The sequence below is a fragment of the Sparus aurata genome, chromosome 22 (assembly GCF_900880675.1).
Source record: "Sparus aurata chromosome 22, fSpaAur1.1, whole genome shotgun sequence".
Taxonomy (NCBI): Eukaryota; Metazoa; Chordata; class Actinopteri; order Spariformes; family Sparidae; genus Sparus; species Sparus aurata.
Window position 1 is genome coordinate 25807259 of NC_044208.1, and position 15922 is coordinate 25823180.

Sequence of the window (15922 nt, forward strand, 5' to 3'; positions counted from 1 at the left end):
CGGGTCTCATCATAGACCGGTCTGGCGCTTCCATTTAGCTCATACATTTATCTCCATTTGCCCATCCATTAATCTCCCTTTACTGTAACCCATCCAGGCTACTGGCTAGCCAAAGCAGATGAGACGCCCCATTACTTATTTAACACCACTTTGAAGGGGGACCCAAGTCAATTGAGAAGCCGCTCTCGTTTACGGTAACAACATTTGCCGAGCCGTCTCAAACACAGAGCGGGCAAAGATGAGATTGAGCGAGATGGAATCAAGTCAATAAAGACATGGAGGATGATGTGCCCCGCGGTCAGATAGTTAAGTGAAGGTCAACTTGCCGGGGCACCGTGTAATCTGGTGGCTCTCTGGACGGTGACAGGCAGACAGATTTCGCGAGGCCAAGGTGGAAAAGTTCCCCGGCCTTCAATATCCCCTAAATCGATGTGACCAGAAGAAGAGAAGGATGGTTTTTACCCCTGTAATGAAATTCTCATATTATAGCGGATCCTTGTTCTGAGGAGGGCAGGTTTTGATGCATTGAGTGCTCATGAGAAAGGACACACGATAAGGGGCTTGTGGGAAAGTGAGAAGGGAGACAAGACTCTCCACCCAGCCAGACTTTTGTCTTTTTGTGTGTGTGTGCTCGAGTGTGTGTTTCTTGGGATGGGACAGCACAGACACTTTACCCAACCTAATCATGATTCCCCTCTTTTATCTGAGTGCAGACCAACTGTCCAGGACCATACATCACAGCTCCCCCAGTACACCCTCTCACACACCCGCGACTCCCCCACTTTCAGTCTTCTGTTTCCCTTCTCCCTCCCTATATATTGCCGTGTATCACCCACTGACACTCTGGCAACATATTAAAAAGAGGGATAGTCGCTGCTCTCTGTTATTGCCAGGAAAGTGATTTACCATGGGGCCACATTCCCACAATATTGATTAAAGAATGTGTGTGTGTGCGCGCGTGTGTGTGTGTGTGTTTGTTTCACCTTTTCTCCATCTCCATGGGCTTTCTCATTTTCCCTCTCTGTCATTGCCTTCCCTCCTCCTCTCGCTTCTTCTTCCCTCCTTTCTCTCCCCCTTTTATCTTTCACTTCACTTCCGCTATCTCTGATGTTGCCCAACAACCTCCACCACTTCCCTCCGTCTCTCTCTCTCTCTCTCCCTCTCTCCCTCTCTCATCTACGTTGGCTCCGGACTCATGTGGCTGATTGTGTGTGAGAGTACAGCTGAGGCATGGGTAAGGAAGAAGAAGAAGAGGAGGGAGGGAGGGAGGGAGGGGAGAGCCGGAGAGTGAAAATAAGAGAGACAAAGAGAGGGCAAGAAAGGAGAGAGAGAAAAAAAAACAACCTTTCCCACTGTAATTCTGTGTGTTGTAGCTGAGGCACAATTCATTTATTCAGATAATCACAAGCGAAGAAAATGCAGCACTTCAGGTTTGTGGCACATTCAAAATTCTTCAGTTGTCTTGTGCTCATGATTTTTCCATGTGCTCAAGGAGAATCAGAAATAAGACCCTCCAGTGGCCCTGTAACACTGTAAAACCATGTGTGACAGGCTGTACAGAGTACTGAACTAATGCATATCGTCATTATTAGTTCAACTGTGGTTTATTTTTGATTTATCATTAAATTATTTACTCTAATAATACTCTATATAGAAGTTCTCAGAGCCCTAGATGACATCTTCAGCCTGCTTATTTTGTCCAACCAACAGTCGAAATCCCCAAAGATATTAATTTTACATTTGAATAAAAGCAAATATTGACAAAAGCAGAAAATCATCACATTTGCCAGAGAATATTGTCAATATTGTATCCCAATAACTTTAGTGAAGGCCTGAAAATGTCTCGACAACTTCTGAGTTGAATGCCTTGAAATTTACCAAACTGACATGATATAGTACGGCTAGTGCTAATTAGCACTAAACATAGCCTAAACATGGTACTATCTTGCCTACATGCTTAACTTAGTTGATGAACATCGCTAACCATCAGCATGTTAGCTGTTATTGAGAAAATGTTAGCATGTTTTCAACGCTTAGTGCTAAATTGCGCTAGTTGATGATGAACATTGCAAACATTATACCTGATGAATAGCATGTTAGCTTTTATTGAGGATGTTAGCATGCTGTTCTAAGCAAACTCTAGCCTCAAGACCAAATATGGACAAAGCTAAAGACATTCCTGTTAACCTTACCTCTTGTTACTTTGTGTTGAATGCTAGGCTAAAAGCAAATATTATCATAAACGCTAAACAACAGCATGTTAGCACTATTGTTGAGAATATATTTTACGCTTACGTAAGAAAATACATCATGAGGGCAGAACCAAGTTCATTCTTGTCAGCCATAACTCTACATTTAGTGCTAATTAGCGAACAATATCTTGCATTGTCAGTTGGCAAATCTTTTGCCCTTTAGCAAATATGGACAAAACTATTGCTCTTACTATACTTTATGTTTAGTGCTAATTAGCAACTATTGTTATGCTAATTTGTTTAAGTAAGATGATAACGGTCTGTATGTTAGCATTGTCATTATGAGTATGTTATAACGCTAACATATTATCTCAAAGCACCACTGTGGCTAAGTACAGCTTTGGATAGCGTTTTCTTAATTAATGGACTTTTATACTTAATTTCTTGTCAAGATCTTTAATAAGTGCCATTTGATGAACTCTTGTACCTACATGCTTAGTAACATTTAACCCCATCCATATGAGAAACGCTGTCACAACTGTTGCTTCATACGCATTGATGCTAATGCACAGAAATAGTTTCAGAATAGTTTTCTCGCTCTTTCTCTCAGGTTTTGACTTCATCAGGTAAAAAGTAAATGGTAATGAATATCATTTGAACCACGGTGGCATTTAATGAAGTGCCCATCCCTAATAGACACGGCAGCTCACTAAATCTGGCCAGTGTCCGACCTTCATCCAACCTGGCGATTACATGTTGGATGGATCGACCCATTCGGGGTTTAATTCACTCCGTCACTGTGACAGGGGTATAAAACTATACTGTGACCGAACACATTCCCCCAGTCGGTACCTCTCCTACAATTTAGTGTACGCCTCATTCTCCTTATCATTACCTCTCCTTCCCCCTTTCTTTTTTTTCTCTTTTTGGTCATTTCAGTGGCCCCTCTATTTGTTCATTCCACTTGCCTAGGCTGTCTCCTGGGCCATTAATCTATACCGCTCCAACCGCTCCTCTGGGCCAGCCCGGGCTGCGGCGCCACTCACTGCGCGCTCTGAAAGGCCACTGTGTTCATACAGATATGAAACGATGGACAGAGACAGAGAATAGCTTTTAGAGAAAGCACCCAGAGACATGAGATAAGTGGAGAGAAAGAGAAGGATATGAGGAGAAAGGAAAATGCACTCGCCTCTTCCCCCCCCTCCTTCACTTTTCATGTCATCTAAGGCAGAAGTGACAGAATCGTGTATTTGAGAGAGTGAGATGATGTTGCCCCGAACAACTGCACTGAGGTTACTGTGGCGTCTGCCCTTTTGAAAAGGTTGAGATTTGAGGAGATTAATATGCTGTTGGATCGCACTGGGGGATTTCTGGCTCGCCCGGAGCTGGCCTGGACACGCAGCAGCCGTCAGTGGTGACGGGGGACTCAAGCAGATGGCCCGGCTTAATCAGGGAGAGAGCACTGTCCTGCGTGTGCGTTCGTGTGCGTGCTTGTGTGTGTGTGTGTGTGTGTGCGCGCGTACACCTGAGTTTGGACCAGCGACTTGGAGTGAGGGAATGTTCGTGTGCGTACTCCATAAAGGCGTGTATACGTGCTCCACAGATGCTCTTGCGTCTTGGCTTTGTCAGTAAAAAACAATGAAGAGATGCGGCAGACTTGGCAACGAGGACCGCCTGACTCCAGGCTCTGTCACTAACCATGATAGAAAGTATTGGAGCCGACTGAGATGGGAATTTGGTGCACAGCACATCTGAACTCTGTTTAGCTCCAGCTTTAATGTAATTGACTCTCTAAGAAAGAAACATCAGCTCTCTGATTTATTAGATATTTCCCCGCACCGAGCCATTTCGACTTCAATCTATAAACAGCCCCGTTTATCCAGCTAAGTACACAAAACAACCAGCTCGTCTGAAAAATGTCTCTGAACAGTCGTCCTCCTTCGTGTTTTTCAAATGTTAACATTTCAGAGAACGTCGTCTTTTTAATGCCATTGCTCAGGGGGAAAAACGTAAGAACTCATTAACAGTCACTTCTTTTTAAATTGAATTTGTATGTAATCACACGATCAGTCAGTTCGTCTCTCTGTTGTCTTCATTTTGTGCTTGCTGCTTTTCAGATTGGAGGTTGACCTAATGTTTAGAGTTCAACAAGTTGTCACCAGGGAGCGCCGGGCGACAACCAGGTTGTTACTGTTGTCTGAAGTGTCTCTTGGGGGGGGGGGGGCGTGTCCTCACCCAGAGGACCGGAGCTCTATTCCCTCACCGACAAAGACTCCGCTGCTAAACTATCAGCCGGCCTCGAACTCGGATGCGGCCGAGCTTGGAGAGACAACCCAGCGCGATGGAGATTAGGGAAGTTGTAGTGCAGTGTATATAGTGTGTGCTGTGGTGCAGTGACAGCAGTTGTTGAAAGTCAGAGAGTGCCGTTTGCTCACCCAGTGTTTCCTCAGACAATCTGGGGGTTTCAAACCAGTGAGCTTTCCAGTCGTGAGCACAGTCCCTGCTGTAAGGAGCCGAGTCATACAGTTCTAACAAGGGGCCGGTGTAAGCCGTCATTTCCTACTCATTTCCTCTTAAAAGTAGACTCTGCAAGGACATTTAATAAAGCTTTTTAATAATTGCTGCTAAGGAACGAGGAGTCTTGATTGGCGGCGGGATTTTCTACTTGGCTGAACCGCCCTGTTAGTGCTACAGTACGGTCAGTGCGTACGGGAATGCTCACAGTGTGGATCTTTTTTATTTTCATACAGTATACTTTTTTACAGCCTCCAGATGGAAATTCTCTTCCTGCCCGCCGGTCGAGGTGCAGGGTCAGCCAGCAAGACTGGAGTCTCCACAGCGAGTAGGGGTTAAACTTCTTGCTCAAGGGCTCTTGGACGGGATCAAACCTTATAGGCCCCTCCAGTCTGAGGGTGACCCCTGGACCGGCCCGGTGGTGTGAAAAGTCAAACATGCATCTCCATGCAAGGGAGGGATGGACGTCGATGCCGAGCCTTTGTTGCTCCGCTGGGGGGGTCATGATACCGTCCAGCCCTGCAGCATCGCCGTGGTAATGACGGGAAGAGTGAAATCAAAGACGTGCAGGGCATCTCCATGGCGACAGAGGTGATGTCACGACTCTCCGTAGCCGAGGATGCACAACCACATGCCGCGGCAGCTTTTTATAGCGCAGGCCGGTTCGGCTCGCAAACTTCTCCGCTGTAAATCACTGTCACTGTACTCACTGCTGTCGCCCGTCTTCCACATTGTCTCCCTTCTCTTGTTCCCGTTTAATTCTCTCGGTCTCTTTTTCGCTCTCCTCTTCGCCGCTCCGTCTCTGTTATTGATGTCTGTATCTCTTGATCTCTCCTCCGGCTTGGCCGTGCACTCTAAGCCGGTGGTGTTGAAAGAGATGGATGCTCGCTGCCCTCAGTAATCTCCGCAGCAGCCATTTAGATAATTAAGTCACTATTCTTGCACTCGCTTTGTGTCCCGCTACCGGCGCTGAGCTACATACGTCACATACCGTATAAAAATAGTATATACTCGCGCGCAAGTGTCACAGTAGGTTTAATGCAGCAGCCCACAGAACATGTTAGTTTTTTTTTTAGTTTTTTTTTTAATGTGTGTGTTTTTGTGTGTGGCATCAACAGTGAGTGCTGTTTGTTTTGATGCCGTTGTTGGTTTTTATTTAGAGAACAGAGAAAATCCGCAAAAGGATGCAGCGGGGAGAGAAGAGGCGACAGCTGCCGTGGGCCGCAGAGACTACACACACGCGTGCAAACACACACACACACGAATAAACACGCTGCGTGATTGGCGTCTGGAAATCTGCCGCTCCCACACCCCGTCGAAAAAGCACGCAGACACGCTGGATGGGAGAGTGTGCGCACTAGCCCCGGGGTTTTTTCTCCAGCTTTATGTCTTGCCGTTGTGATAATGTGGCGTTTTGTTGAAAGTCTGTGTTTTAATTAACTGAGCTGCAGCGTGCGGCGGCGGAGGTAGCGGTGCCTCTCTGTTCCTCAGGCTAATCACACGCTGACGAACCAAACGCTGGCAGGGTGTTACTAACTCGGTCATTGCAATATTTCATGAGGCCGTGGTCATTCCTGTCCGCGCCGGAGCCAGCGGGGGGGGGGGGTGGCTGACAATTTTTGGACCAGAGAATGACCCATGTTGTTTTTGTCTCTCAGAGAGTGAAAAACAGAACGCGTGCGTGTTCCGTCTGCAGCAAACAAGCAGATTGGAAACCCTTGCATCAGGTCATATCCCCCACAAAAACACACATGCACGACACACACATGAACACACAGCTGACTCTCTCACATTTGGAGAAAGTTTTACTTATTAATGCTCGGCTAAAAGAATTGTGCTGATGCACACTGACGGGGAAATTTGCTGTCAGTGGAGCAGGTATATGCAATATTTCTTAATCTCAAGAAAAAAATAACCCTTGGCTTCCGTTCCCTTTTTTATTTCTCCTCTCTCTGTCTACTTTATTCACCACGTCCCGTATTTTATTCGCTACGAATGGTATGGCCTTTGCTTGCGCGCTTTATCGAAGGGAAGACGATCGGGAAAGGTGTCTGTCTCCGGCAAAATGAGGCAGTGTGTGCATATCACCCACCAGTGTTTCATCCATCAAGGTGTCAGAATAATGTACAAAGTGCCATCTCTAACAATCATCTCCTGTGAAACCTCTGTGGAAATTCTAATAGGCGGATGAGATAAGGAGGTGGATTCAGATTAGTGCTAGATCTGCTCAGAATGACTGTTGCCTGCCCCGTGGTTCGGGATTATTCGCCTTCCCAACGGTTCCTGTTTAAGTTAAGTCAGCCTGTATGCCTGTAATAAGGCTATTTCTGTTCTGGATGTTGCCTTAGCTGGTTTTGAGACTTTCTATATTTTTCTGAAACACGTCTTGACTATGTGGTGTCTCTGGATTCCACTCAGAGCACTAATGAGCTGTAGGAATTGTACCAAAGTGCTAATTCCCCTCATTCCGCTCGTATTAATTGAACCTATTAATGCCAGGAATACATCCCAACAATAGATGAGTTGGTTTCCATGACAGCAGGTAGCTGCGTTCATCTCTTCTTCTTCTCATCCCTGAAGAGAGCCCTTTTCGCTTCCTCTCTGCAACCCCCATGCCTTGCCCTCGACACACACGTACACACAAACAGTGTCTGAGCTCAAGAGGAAGCCACAAAACTCCAATTTTTCCCTTTCCTGTGTTTGCCTTTTCCTCCAGTTTCCGCTCTGTTGTTCTTTGTGCTTCTTCTGGAACATCAGTTCGGTTTCTCCTGTAACATGTCCTTAAGAGGGGGATGCTAAAAATACCCAGGTAGCCCCGGTTCTTTTCTGGCAGATCAGTTTGCTTCATCAATCAATATTTCACAAAAGTAGCGGGGGGTGGAAAAAAACAATAGAAAAACGAAATATGCTTGAATGCAAAATCTTCAAATATAGGAAATATTTCCATGTGTGTTTTGCGTAGAGCGTACTTTTGAGATTAGTGTCATTTCAGAGGGCGTCTTCATCATCTGGTGTGTCTTGGGCGGTATGGACTCTAGCCGAGGAGGAGAATTTAAAAAGCCTGAGACTCTGTTTCGCCTTGCTCCGGGCTATTCCTGTACCGACCGTCTCCCCCATTATTTAAATATCAGGATGAATATCTCTGTTGTCCTGGAGGAACTGTCAGCACATTTACTGGTGTGCAGCTGCATTGGTGTGTATGCTACGTGCGCGCGAGCAGGCATCCGTCTGACAGTTTTAGCGTGAGTGAGTGTGTGTGTGCGTGTGTGTGTGTGTGTGTGTGTGTGTGTGTTAGAGGTTGTCTGTGGGCGTCTCCCTTAGGGCCGCTCATTTACAGCAATATCTTGTCCTCATAAAGTTACAGTATGCCTACTTTCCCCGGCCCTCATTTGTCCCATCAGTACTCGCTGATGGACGAATTGATCATTAGCGCAGACTTGTGAGTGTAGCAGGTGGCTCTGTGTGTGTGTGTGTGTGTGAGTGAGTGTGTGTGTGTGGTGAAAACTGGGCTGTCACTGGGTCAATATAAGTAAACACTACTACAGATTGGAAATGGAGCCCTTCCTCTTGGGGAGTATCTGTGGCGGTGGGGGGAATGGCGGGAGGGTATTGAGCGCAGGGCAGAATGTGCCAGCAAAGCAAACATCACACCCGAGAACAGAAGTATGACACACAACCCGCCCCATCCCACCCTGATCCCATCCTTAACACCCTTCTCTCCATTTCAGTCTGCACACACACACACACTCTCAACTGCTGTTACATCTCATTTGCTCGCTCGCTCACACTGTCTCGCTGCCTCTCTCCGTCGCTGCCACGCTCTGTCCATCTGTTCCACTCCCTCTTTCCTCACGTCTATCTGCGGCTCCCCGCGTATTCCCACATGGCTTTGTTAACGCAGCTCTGTCACACACACCCGACATGCTGCGTGTCGCCTCGGAGTGACAGATGCTGTTCTTTAGGGTGTGCGTCTTGCGTTTCCCACCTGTCAGACAACTTTTTATTTTGGCTAATCACGCCGCCGCCGCCGCTCGGGATCTGAAGTCATCGAGGACTCCTGAAAATGCGGGCTTACGGACCTGCGCGGGAGCTCGCAGGAACACGCAGGGCATCTCCATGGTGATGGAGGTCATGATGATGTCAGTTACAGATGACCCCTGCACTCACAGCGACATTAGCACACTCCCACGCACTCTTACTTCTCTTCTTCTACTCCCGGGCCGCATCTCTGTTTCTCATGTATGCCTTTGTTACGTACGCACACTCCCACACCATCTCACTTTCTGGTGTCAGTTGCACGTGCATCTGGAACATGGTAGGCTGGCCGCTGATTCTGACGCATCGGCGGTGCTAGAATAGCAGTTTTTTTTGAAACAGGAGTCTCACACACCCACACACACACCCGCACACACGCACGCACACTCCTCTGCAGCTGACTGCCTTTAACTCATGACGTGACTGACAACACAATGGAGATGCCAGTCAGTCAGTCTGTCAGCCAGTCAGTCAGCTCATTAGGTTTGATTGCTGACACGGTGTTTCTCACTTTCTTTTCCGCCTCCTCTGTGCCCGTTGGAAACCCGATTCTTGTTGTTACTCCACCAGAGGATTAGTGATTTTTAATCATTTGTTTTAGATTTTCATCCGTCTGCGGAGAATTCTCAGTCATCAGCTATTTTAGATCGGAGCCGGCGTCAGAAAATAGCATTTTGGCGTGGGAAAGTCTGATACCTTCAGGTAAGATTATTAACACGCTGACAGGATTGCAGGAGCTGAAGAGCCTCGTTAATTGCTGTAGGGTATGACTGAAACGCTGTCATTAGTTTCTTATGAAATTGAAAAAGCTCTTAAGAAGGTTTGGCTTAACATGCAAGCCTTGCAGCAAAGGTTATCATCTCTCCGTTCTGAAAGACTGTTGTTTTGTCCAGGGCTGACAGTGACTTCATTGGATGTGAAAGAAAATGGGCAAATCTTTATTGGCACCTTCTCCCTAGAGCGGAGCAACGCAGAGCAAAGTGTCATTGTAGATGTGATGTATTTGAGTGTTTATCTGGTCTGGCAGAGTCCACAGGTGTGTTGGGTGTTGGTTTCCACAGGCGCCTCTGAGAGCAAGATTTCTTTTATCACCCTCTGATACTTCCCCCCTCGCAGACGCACACGGCACACACTCTCAGCCTCAAGGTAATGCGAGTTCGTATATAACAACGCGCACGGATCGGCACGCACGCAGACTTTGGAGGCGTTGCAGAAACACTCTTGTGAAGGAGGGAATTTAAGTGCCTGTAATTAGTAGCTTAAATCCCGCTGTTTACCGAGGACCATAAATGTAGTGGGATTTGTCTCGGTGACACTCGTTCTGCGGGGATCAGGTGCCAGCCTCCGGTTACTCTGTACATACTGGCATGCATAGTGCAAGGATGACAGGAATTAACTTACAGGATTGTGCACATATTGAAATGTTGTGCCAAGATTGTGAGAATGCCACCCGGGTAAGTGAGGGGTGGAATTCGAAGCTCGGTAATGCGAGAGGCTCCTCCTCGTATCAACATCAACATTTGTCGTTCGCATAAACCACTTCAAACAACCCACGTTTATGTCAATGGAAGGCGGAGGATGGATCATGACATTAAGATTGGTTTTATAACATGAGATGCTAATTCTGCAATGATTATGTTCTTTACCAAGGTATCACTTTAATGCTGTGAGTTGCGTAAGCAGGACAAGATTTTTAGAATATGTTGTACTGGCATTTTACCATATTCCCAGTTACCATATCAAAGCATGTGGTCCATTAAATTAAATCTACTTAGTCAAGAAATGAACTAGTCCAAGAGTCAGGGGAAACAGTGGTGTATTTTAAGATTTAGTTCACACCAATCAAGCAGGTGATAATGTCAAACCTGTCCATCCACTGATTGGATACGAACCTTTTAACATAATGCTGCACGATACATGTTGATGTGCAATATGCAACCCCCTGTCACATCAATCAATGATCTGCTTCCCTACATCTCAGAGGCTCCACGGTTCTTCTAAACCTTTTTCAAATGTGCTCTAAAAGCTGCATCATCGCAGTATCTGCTGTTGTACTAATGAAAATATATGTAACTTATTACAGCACATTTAAGAAAGAATTATCGCAAAAATGGCTTTACCTTAGCAGGTTCGATACCTCAAATTAACTGTTTAACATGTACATTAAATACTGAATGAATTGTAGGGATACCAGACGTTGTGGTAGTTAGTGTTTCCGGTGAAACACAGTGGTTAGGCATACACTGATTGCTTGCAATTATGCATTTACGTCGGGCAATTACAAAGTGCAGCAGACTTCTGCTCGGTGCAACAGCGGGGCCAGCAGCAGGGTCATGGCACAGAATACCAGGAGTCACATTTCACTTATAACGTGATGACAGTGGGGACAGATGACCGACAAGATGATAGCAGAGGATTTGTTGTCAAAGCAAAAAGCCAAAGCGCCTATTGGGCAGTAATTTGAATCTAAACCCAATGCCAACAGAGAACCTGATAACTTTAATGACGGAAAATGAGTCTGTTACCTCTCCAAGTTGGAGATTAAGCCTGTCGCTTGCAGCTCCTCAACTAACAGCTTCTTCTTGTTCCGTCAGTCCAACAGGCTGAATAAGACAAATTTAGAATTGATCCACTGTCAACAAATGCCGAAAACGGACCGTTGTTTTGCACGGTAGGTTCATTTTTTGATGAACGACTGTGGTGCTAAACTCACCCATTTCCTGTAGCTAAGTAAAAGTCAACTCATGTTTCACCAGTTAAAACGCTTTTAATGTGAAGCTGCAGCTGTCGGAGATGTTGCAGCAGCGGTAAAAACAGCACTTTCCACATCGTGAGTGTTTTTTCTTGTGGGAAATCGGCATGCTGGGTATTACTGGTGTTTTCACACGCTTATTAGTCAGTGAGACAACTTCGTCACCACGGCAACCGTGATCAGAAGATACGCCAACCTTAAAAGTCGTTAATTACTTGATATATTGAACTGTGAAATAAACTTCTATATAATGAGGAATTTAACAGTCACCCATGCAATGACATTATCACTAATAACACAAAGCTTTGAGGACACGACAGCTCCTGCTAACACGGAGTCACTTCATTGTAACCTTAACTTTTACAGTAAGTTGTTTTTGTAGCCTGTCCTTTACTGTGCCCACTGCAGGCAGGGCAATCAGTAAACCACATGTAACTATGTGGCATTCACGCGTGAGACCTTGGGTTATACATTTCCAAGTATACTCACTGAATGATACCACCTGAATAAAGGTGTATATACGCTATAACACTTCCTCAACGTACTTCATAGTCCTTACAGACTCATCATTTGCTCTCTTACCAGGTCTTGTCCTCCTGTTCCTTGAAGATGCAATAACAAAAGTTTGATACTTGATTTAATAAAACCAAAGACTCTCCATTCTTGTACATGGCACATGCCTTCGACCTCAAAGTCCCCTTTATACAACGTTTCGAGAAAGAGAAAAAAAAAAAGAAACATGTACTTAATTCTTTCTCCCTATGCTGTATATTTGCAGCCTTTACTGAAGGTTATCCCACAAAAGCTATCTTGTGTGGGCTCTTGCAGACTTAGTTCAATGCCTTCTCTGCATAATGTAATGGATTTCTGCTGCTTCTAGTGTGCCCTTGTTCTTGGCAGTGTAAAAGGAGACAAAAAAAAAACTAAACAGCTTTTGCAGTAAATCACAAAAATCTTCTGGACTATGGAGCGCAGCAGACGCACCGGATAGACTGTTTTAAAGAGGTCGTAGCCGTTGACATTGATTAGTTGGCGCTCTACCTGTGGGCGTTTTGGCCATCGCCATCTCGTTTTTTGTATTTATTTGGAGCCAGAAGTGACATATCGACAAGAGGGTGGAACCGGGGAGGAGCAAGAACCTGAGGAGACCACGCAGGTGGTTGCGACTTGTCGATCACAAGGTAGCCGTGCTCCTAAAGCACACCTGGCTTTACCGTCAGTCGTTCACCAAATAATTAATAAACCATAATTTACAAAATGAACATCGTGCTGTGTTGAGGAAGACGAGGCCAATAAACTAATTAGGTTTTAGCAAGGTAATAAATCACATGAGAGGTAGCGTTATTTTCTCATAAGCTTACATACAGTCGGAATGCCTTTTGAAACCAATCGCCCCCTGCTGGGCTTCAGGAAGAATGCGGGTTTACGGCACTTCGCAGAGCAGGAGGCTGCATCTGCTCCCTGTTGCACCGTCTATGATGCACAATGGCATGTGCCCAATTCACGAGATAAAATGAATTGTACAGATTTTTTTGAATACAAATGCACTCTGCCCCCAATTCCGACTCTTGTGGAGATAAAGTCCCTTCCCTTAATCCTTTTGCGCCCACCTTTTTTTTTTTATTTTATTTTATGTGGAGGAATTTTCTGCCCTCTTGTTTCTCAGCTGAGGTGTGGAGCTCGTGTGATAAGAGAATATTACCTGGCACTAGCTCTGCCATTGTTCCGCCGCGCTAGGACCTTGTTACTCTCTCTGTGTCAAATATTTTTAGGAGATAATACGAGCTTATTCTGTTGTAAAATTTGAGGTTATTAAAAGGGGTTACTGCCGAGAGGGAGAAGAGGTTATTGCAGAGGGAGTGCGAGCGAGGGAGGGAGCGAGCGTGAGAGTGTTGTCCCACAGCTTTTTACTTGCTCCGTCTGGCTCTATCGCCGCGTATCAGCTTGCCGTATTTGGACAGAGCGGACCTTGTGTGAGGGAGGAATAAATGAAGGGGGGGGGGGGGCATTCAGAGAGGGAATAAAATGCATGAGGATAAAGAATGAAAGGGAGCACAACAGAGGGAGACATAAAGGAAGAAAGAGTGAGTGTTTTGTTTTTAGATGGTAAATAAATGGACGGTCACAGCAGCTCGAGATGCAGAAGGGCCAGTGCTCCCACCGCAGGCTGCATGGTGCATCGCTCGCATCAAAGCTTTCTTAAAGACCCTTTCATATTTCCAAAAGACTCTCACGCACCAACGCTGGAGTTTTCCAACATGTGTCTTCTCATTAAATCCTGCCAATGCACACACAGTCATTCACTTGTGCATGCATACCGCTTTTGTAGACTCACACACACACACACACAAACACACACACGCGGAAGCTACACGCAGAGAAGTCGGCATTTCAAGGCAAGACGCTCCTCTGTGAGGCAAGAGGCAGCGTGACAGACCCCAGCGTGCAGAATAAAGACCTATCATCCGCTGTCATTCTCTCCTTACAGACGGGGGGGGATTTTGCATGGGGCTCGCTGAAACCTGGTTTTGAGGTTGTTATTTATTTATTTCATCTGTTATCAAGGGCTCGGGAAGCGTAACGTGCCTTTGGTGAGGAGGAGTACAACGCACCGCAATCCCCTCGGTGATGGATTTCTCTACTCAGATCCTGCACCGCTTTGATTTATGATATAATATAGAGTGATACGCCGCTCATGCTACACAATAGCGCCATACCCCATACCGATGTAATTCCAGCTCGCCGTCGCCTCTTAGCCTATCACAGCCTGCTGTGTTTGAAAAGGGGAGAACCCTCAAATGCACTTGAAGGGCAATCTGATTGAATTAACCAGCCATTAGATGTATGAGATGAGCTGTAATTGCAGGGGTATTTATCTATTCAGATGAATGAGTTTTGACCGCAAGGTCATGATATTGCTGGGCCGTCCCCGGGAGTAGCTCGACTGAGCGCGGAACCTGTTTGCGTCTCGCTCAGTTGTATTGTTTTAACCTCTCGGTCCCTCACGTAACAAATTTCAGCTCCTTATGGTCGTGGCACTGATGGTGTTTTTTTTTATAGACACTCATTTCTCTCCCCTCTTGTCGCAGCCGTCGTTAATGACTGGGAGAATAGGAATTAGAAGCAACAAATGAGCCGCAGTGTGTTCGTGTCAGTCAGGTGCGTTGGGAGCAGATGCTGTGAGCTTTCACATCTCCGCGTCAACACGCGCTCTCCCGAATTCACTCGGCGCCTCGCTGTGTTTTGTCCCTCGGTCTTTTTCTATCTTTTAAACTCGGCTTTGGTGTCTGTATGTCCTACTTGAATTTGATAACAGACTTTCAATCTAACCTATACCCCCGTTCCTCCCATTACCTGCAGGCCTGCCCCCGTTGTTCCCTCTGAGAGGAAGAGGAAGTGATGTCACGCCACCACCACCGCTTTGAGAGGGACTACCGGGGACCCTGGGATCGGAGAGACATCCGTCCCTCAGGCCTGCACAACGGAGGAGCCAATCATAGCTGTGCCTCTGCCGTTGTCAATGGCAACAACCGTCCGGGGCTCCTTCCCCTCCCAGTCATCCCCTCCCTCCTCCCCACCCCGGTCACAGTTGCCGTGACAACATCGAGCGGCGACATAGCGGTCAAGCGAGGCATCACGGCAGCAGGATCGGTGGCTCCGGCGTCGGCCAAGGTAAGAGCCCCGTCCAGATGGGTGTCGTAACACCTGCTTCCCCCTGAACCGTCCCAGTGTTTGCTCCTGCTCTGTCAACTTTCTCTCCAGTCTTTTGTCTCTCCCTGTGTCAACTTTTTAATCTCTGAAGACTCCCCAACTGGACATAATCTCCCAACTTTTTCTCCATGCTCCATCCTTCTCTCTCTCTCTCTCTCTCTCTCCGGCTGTCCTCCAGTTCTCCTCTCTCACTTTCTCCAACTGTTCCTGCACTGTCCAACTCGCTGGCATGCCCGTCTTCATGGTTCAACTGCCTCAGCCCTTCAAGCCCGTCCGCTCTCTCTCTCTCTCTCTCCCTCCCTCCCTCCCTCCCTCTCTCCGCCGCCTCCTGCACTCTCCACCCCTCCACCCTTATCCCTCACTCCAGTTCTGCTGCTCTCTCTGCACTCTCTCTGTCCAATGTCCCATTCTTGCCAAACCATTTTCCTTCCATCTTCATTTTCCCTCTCTGCCAAATGGCAGGCTCGTCCTGCCTTTGCCTCCTCTGTAATTTTCTTCTTTCATTATGTAAATGACCTCTGACAGTGGCTCAGACGGGTGCCCCTTCAGAAGTGACAGTTAGAGCTGGTGTTGTTTCCTAACAAGGAAACAAACAACAAAAAAAGGAAGGGATGGGGGGAGGCATCATTATAGGAGCCCTGAGTTAATAGCAGATGTTAAAAAAAGAAGAATATTTCTGGCACGGCTGAAGATCTCTGCTTCCCAACCTCTTTTTTTT

General features: G+C 46.5%; 1 protein-coding gene across 4 annotated transcripts in view; it reads left to right on the plus strand.

Annotated features, from left to right (window-relative positions):
* The window catches only part of klhl29 (kelch like family member 29), a 224824-nt gene that overhangs the window by 62357 nt on the left and 146545 nt on the right, over nt 1-15922 (plus strand). For all 4 annotated transcript variants that reach the window (XM_030405482.1, XM_030405480.1, XM_030405484.1 and 1 more), the window contains one exon: nt 14854-15165. In XM_030405482.1, the coding sequence (XP_030261342.1) occupies nt 14893-15165 (273 nt within the window). In that variant the 5' untranslated portion in view covers nt 14854-14892. The remainder of the gene's footprint in view (nt 1-14853; nt 15166-15922) is intronic.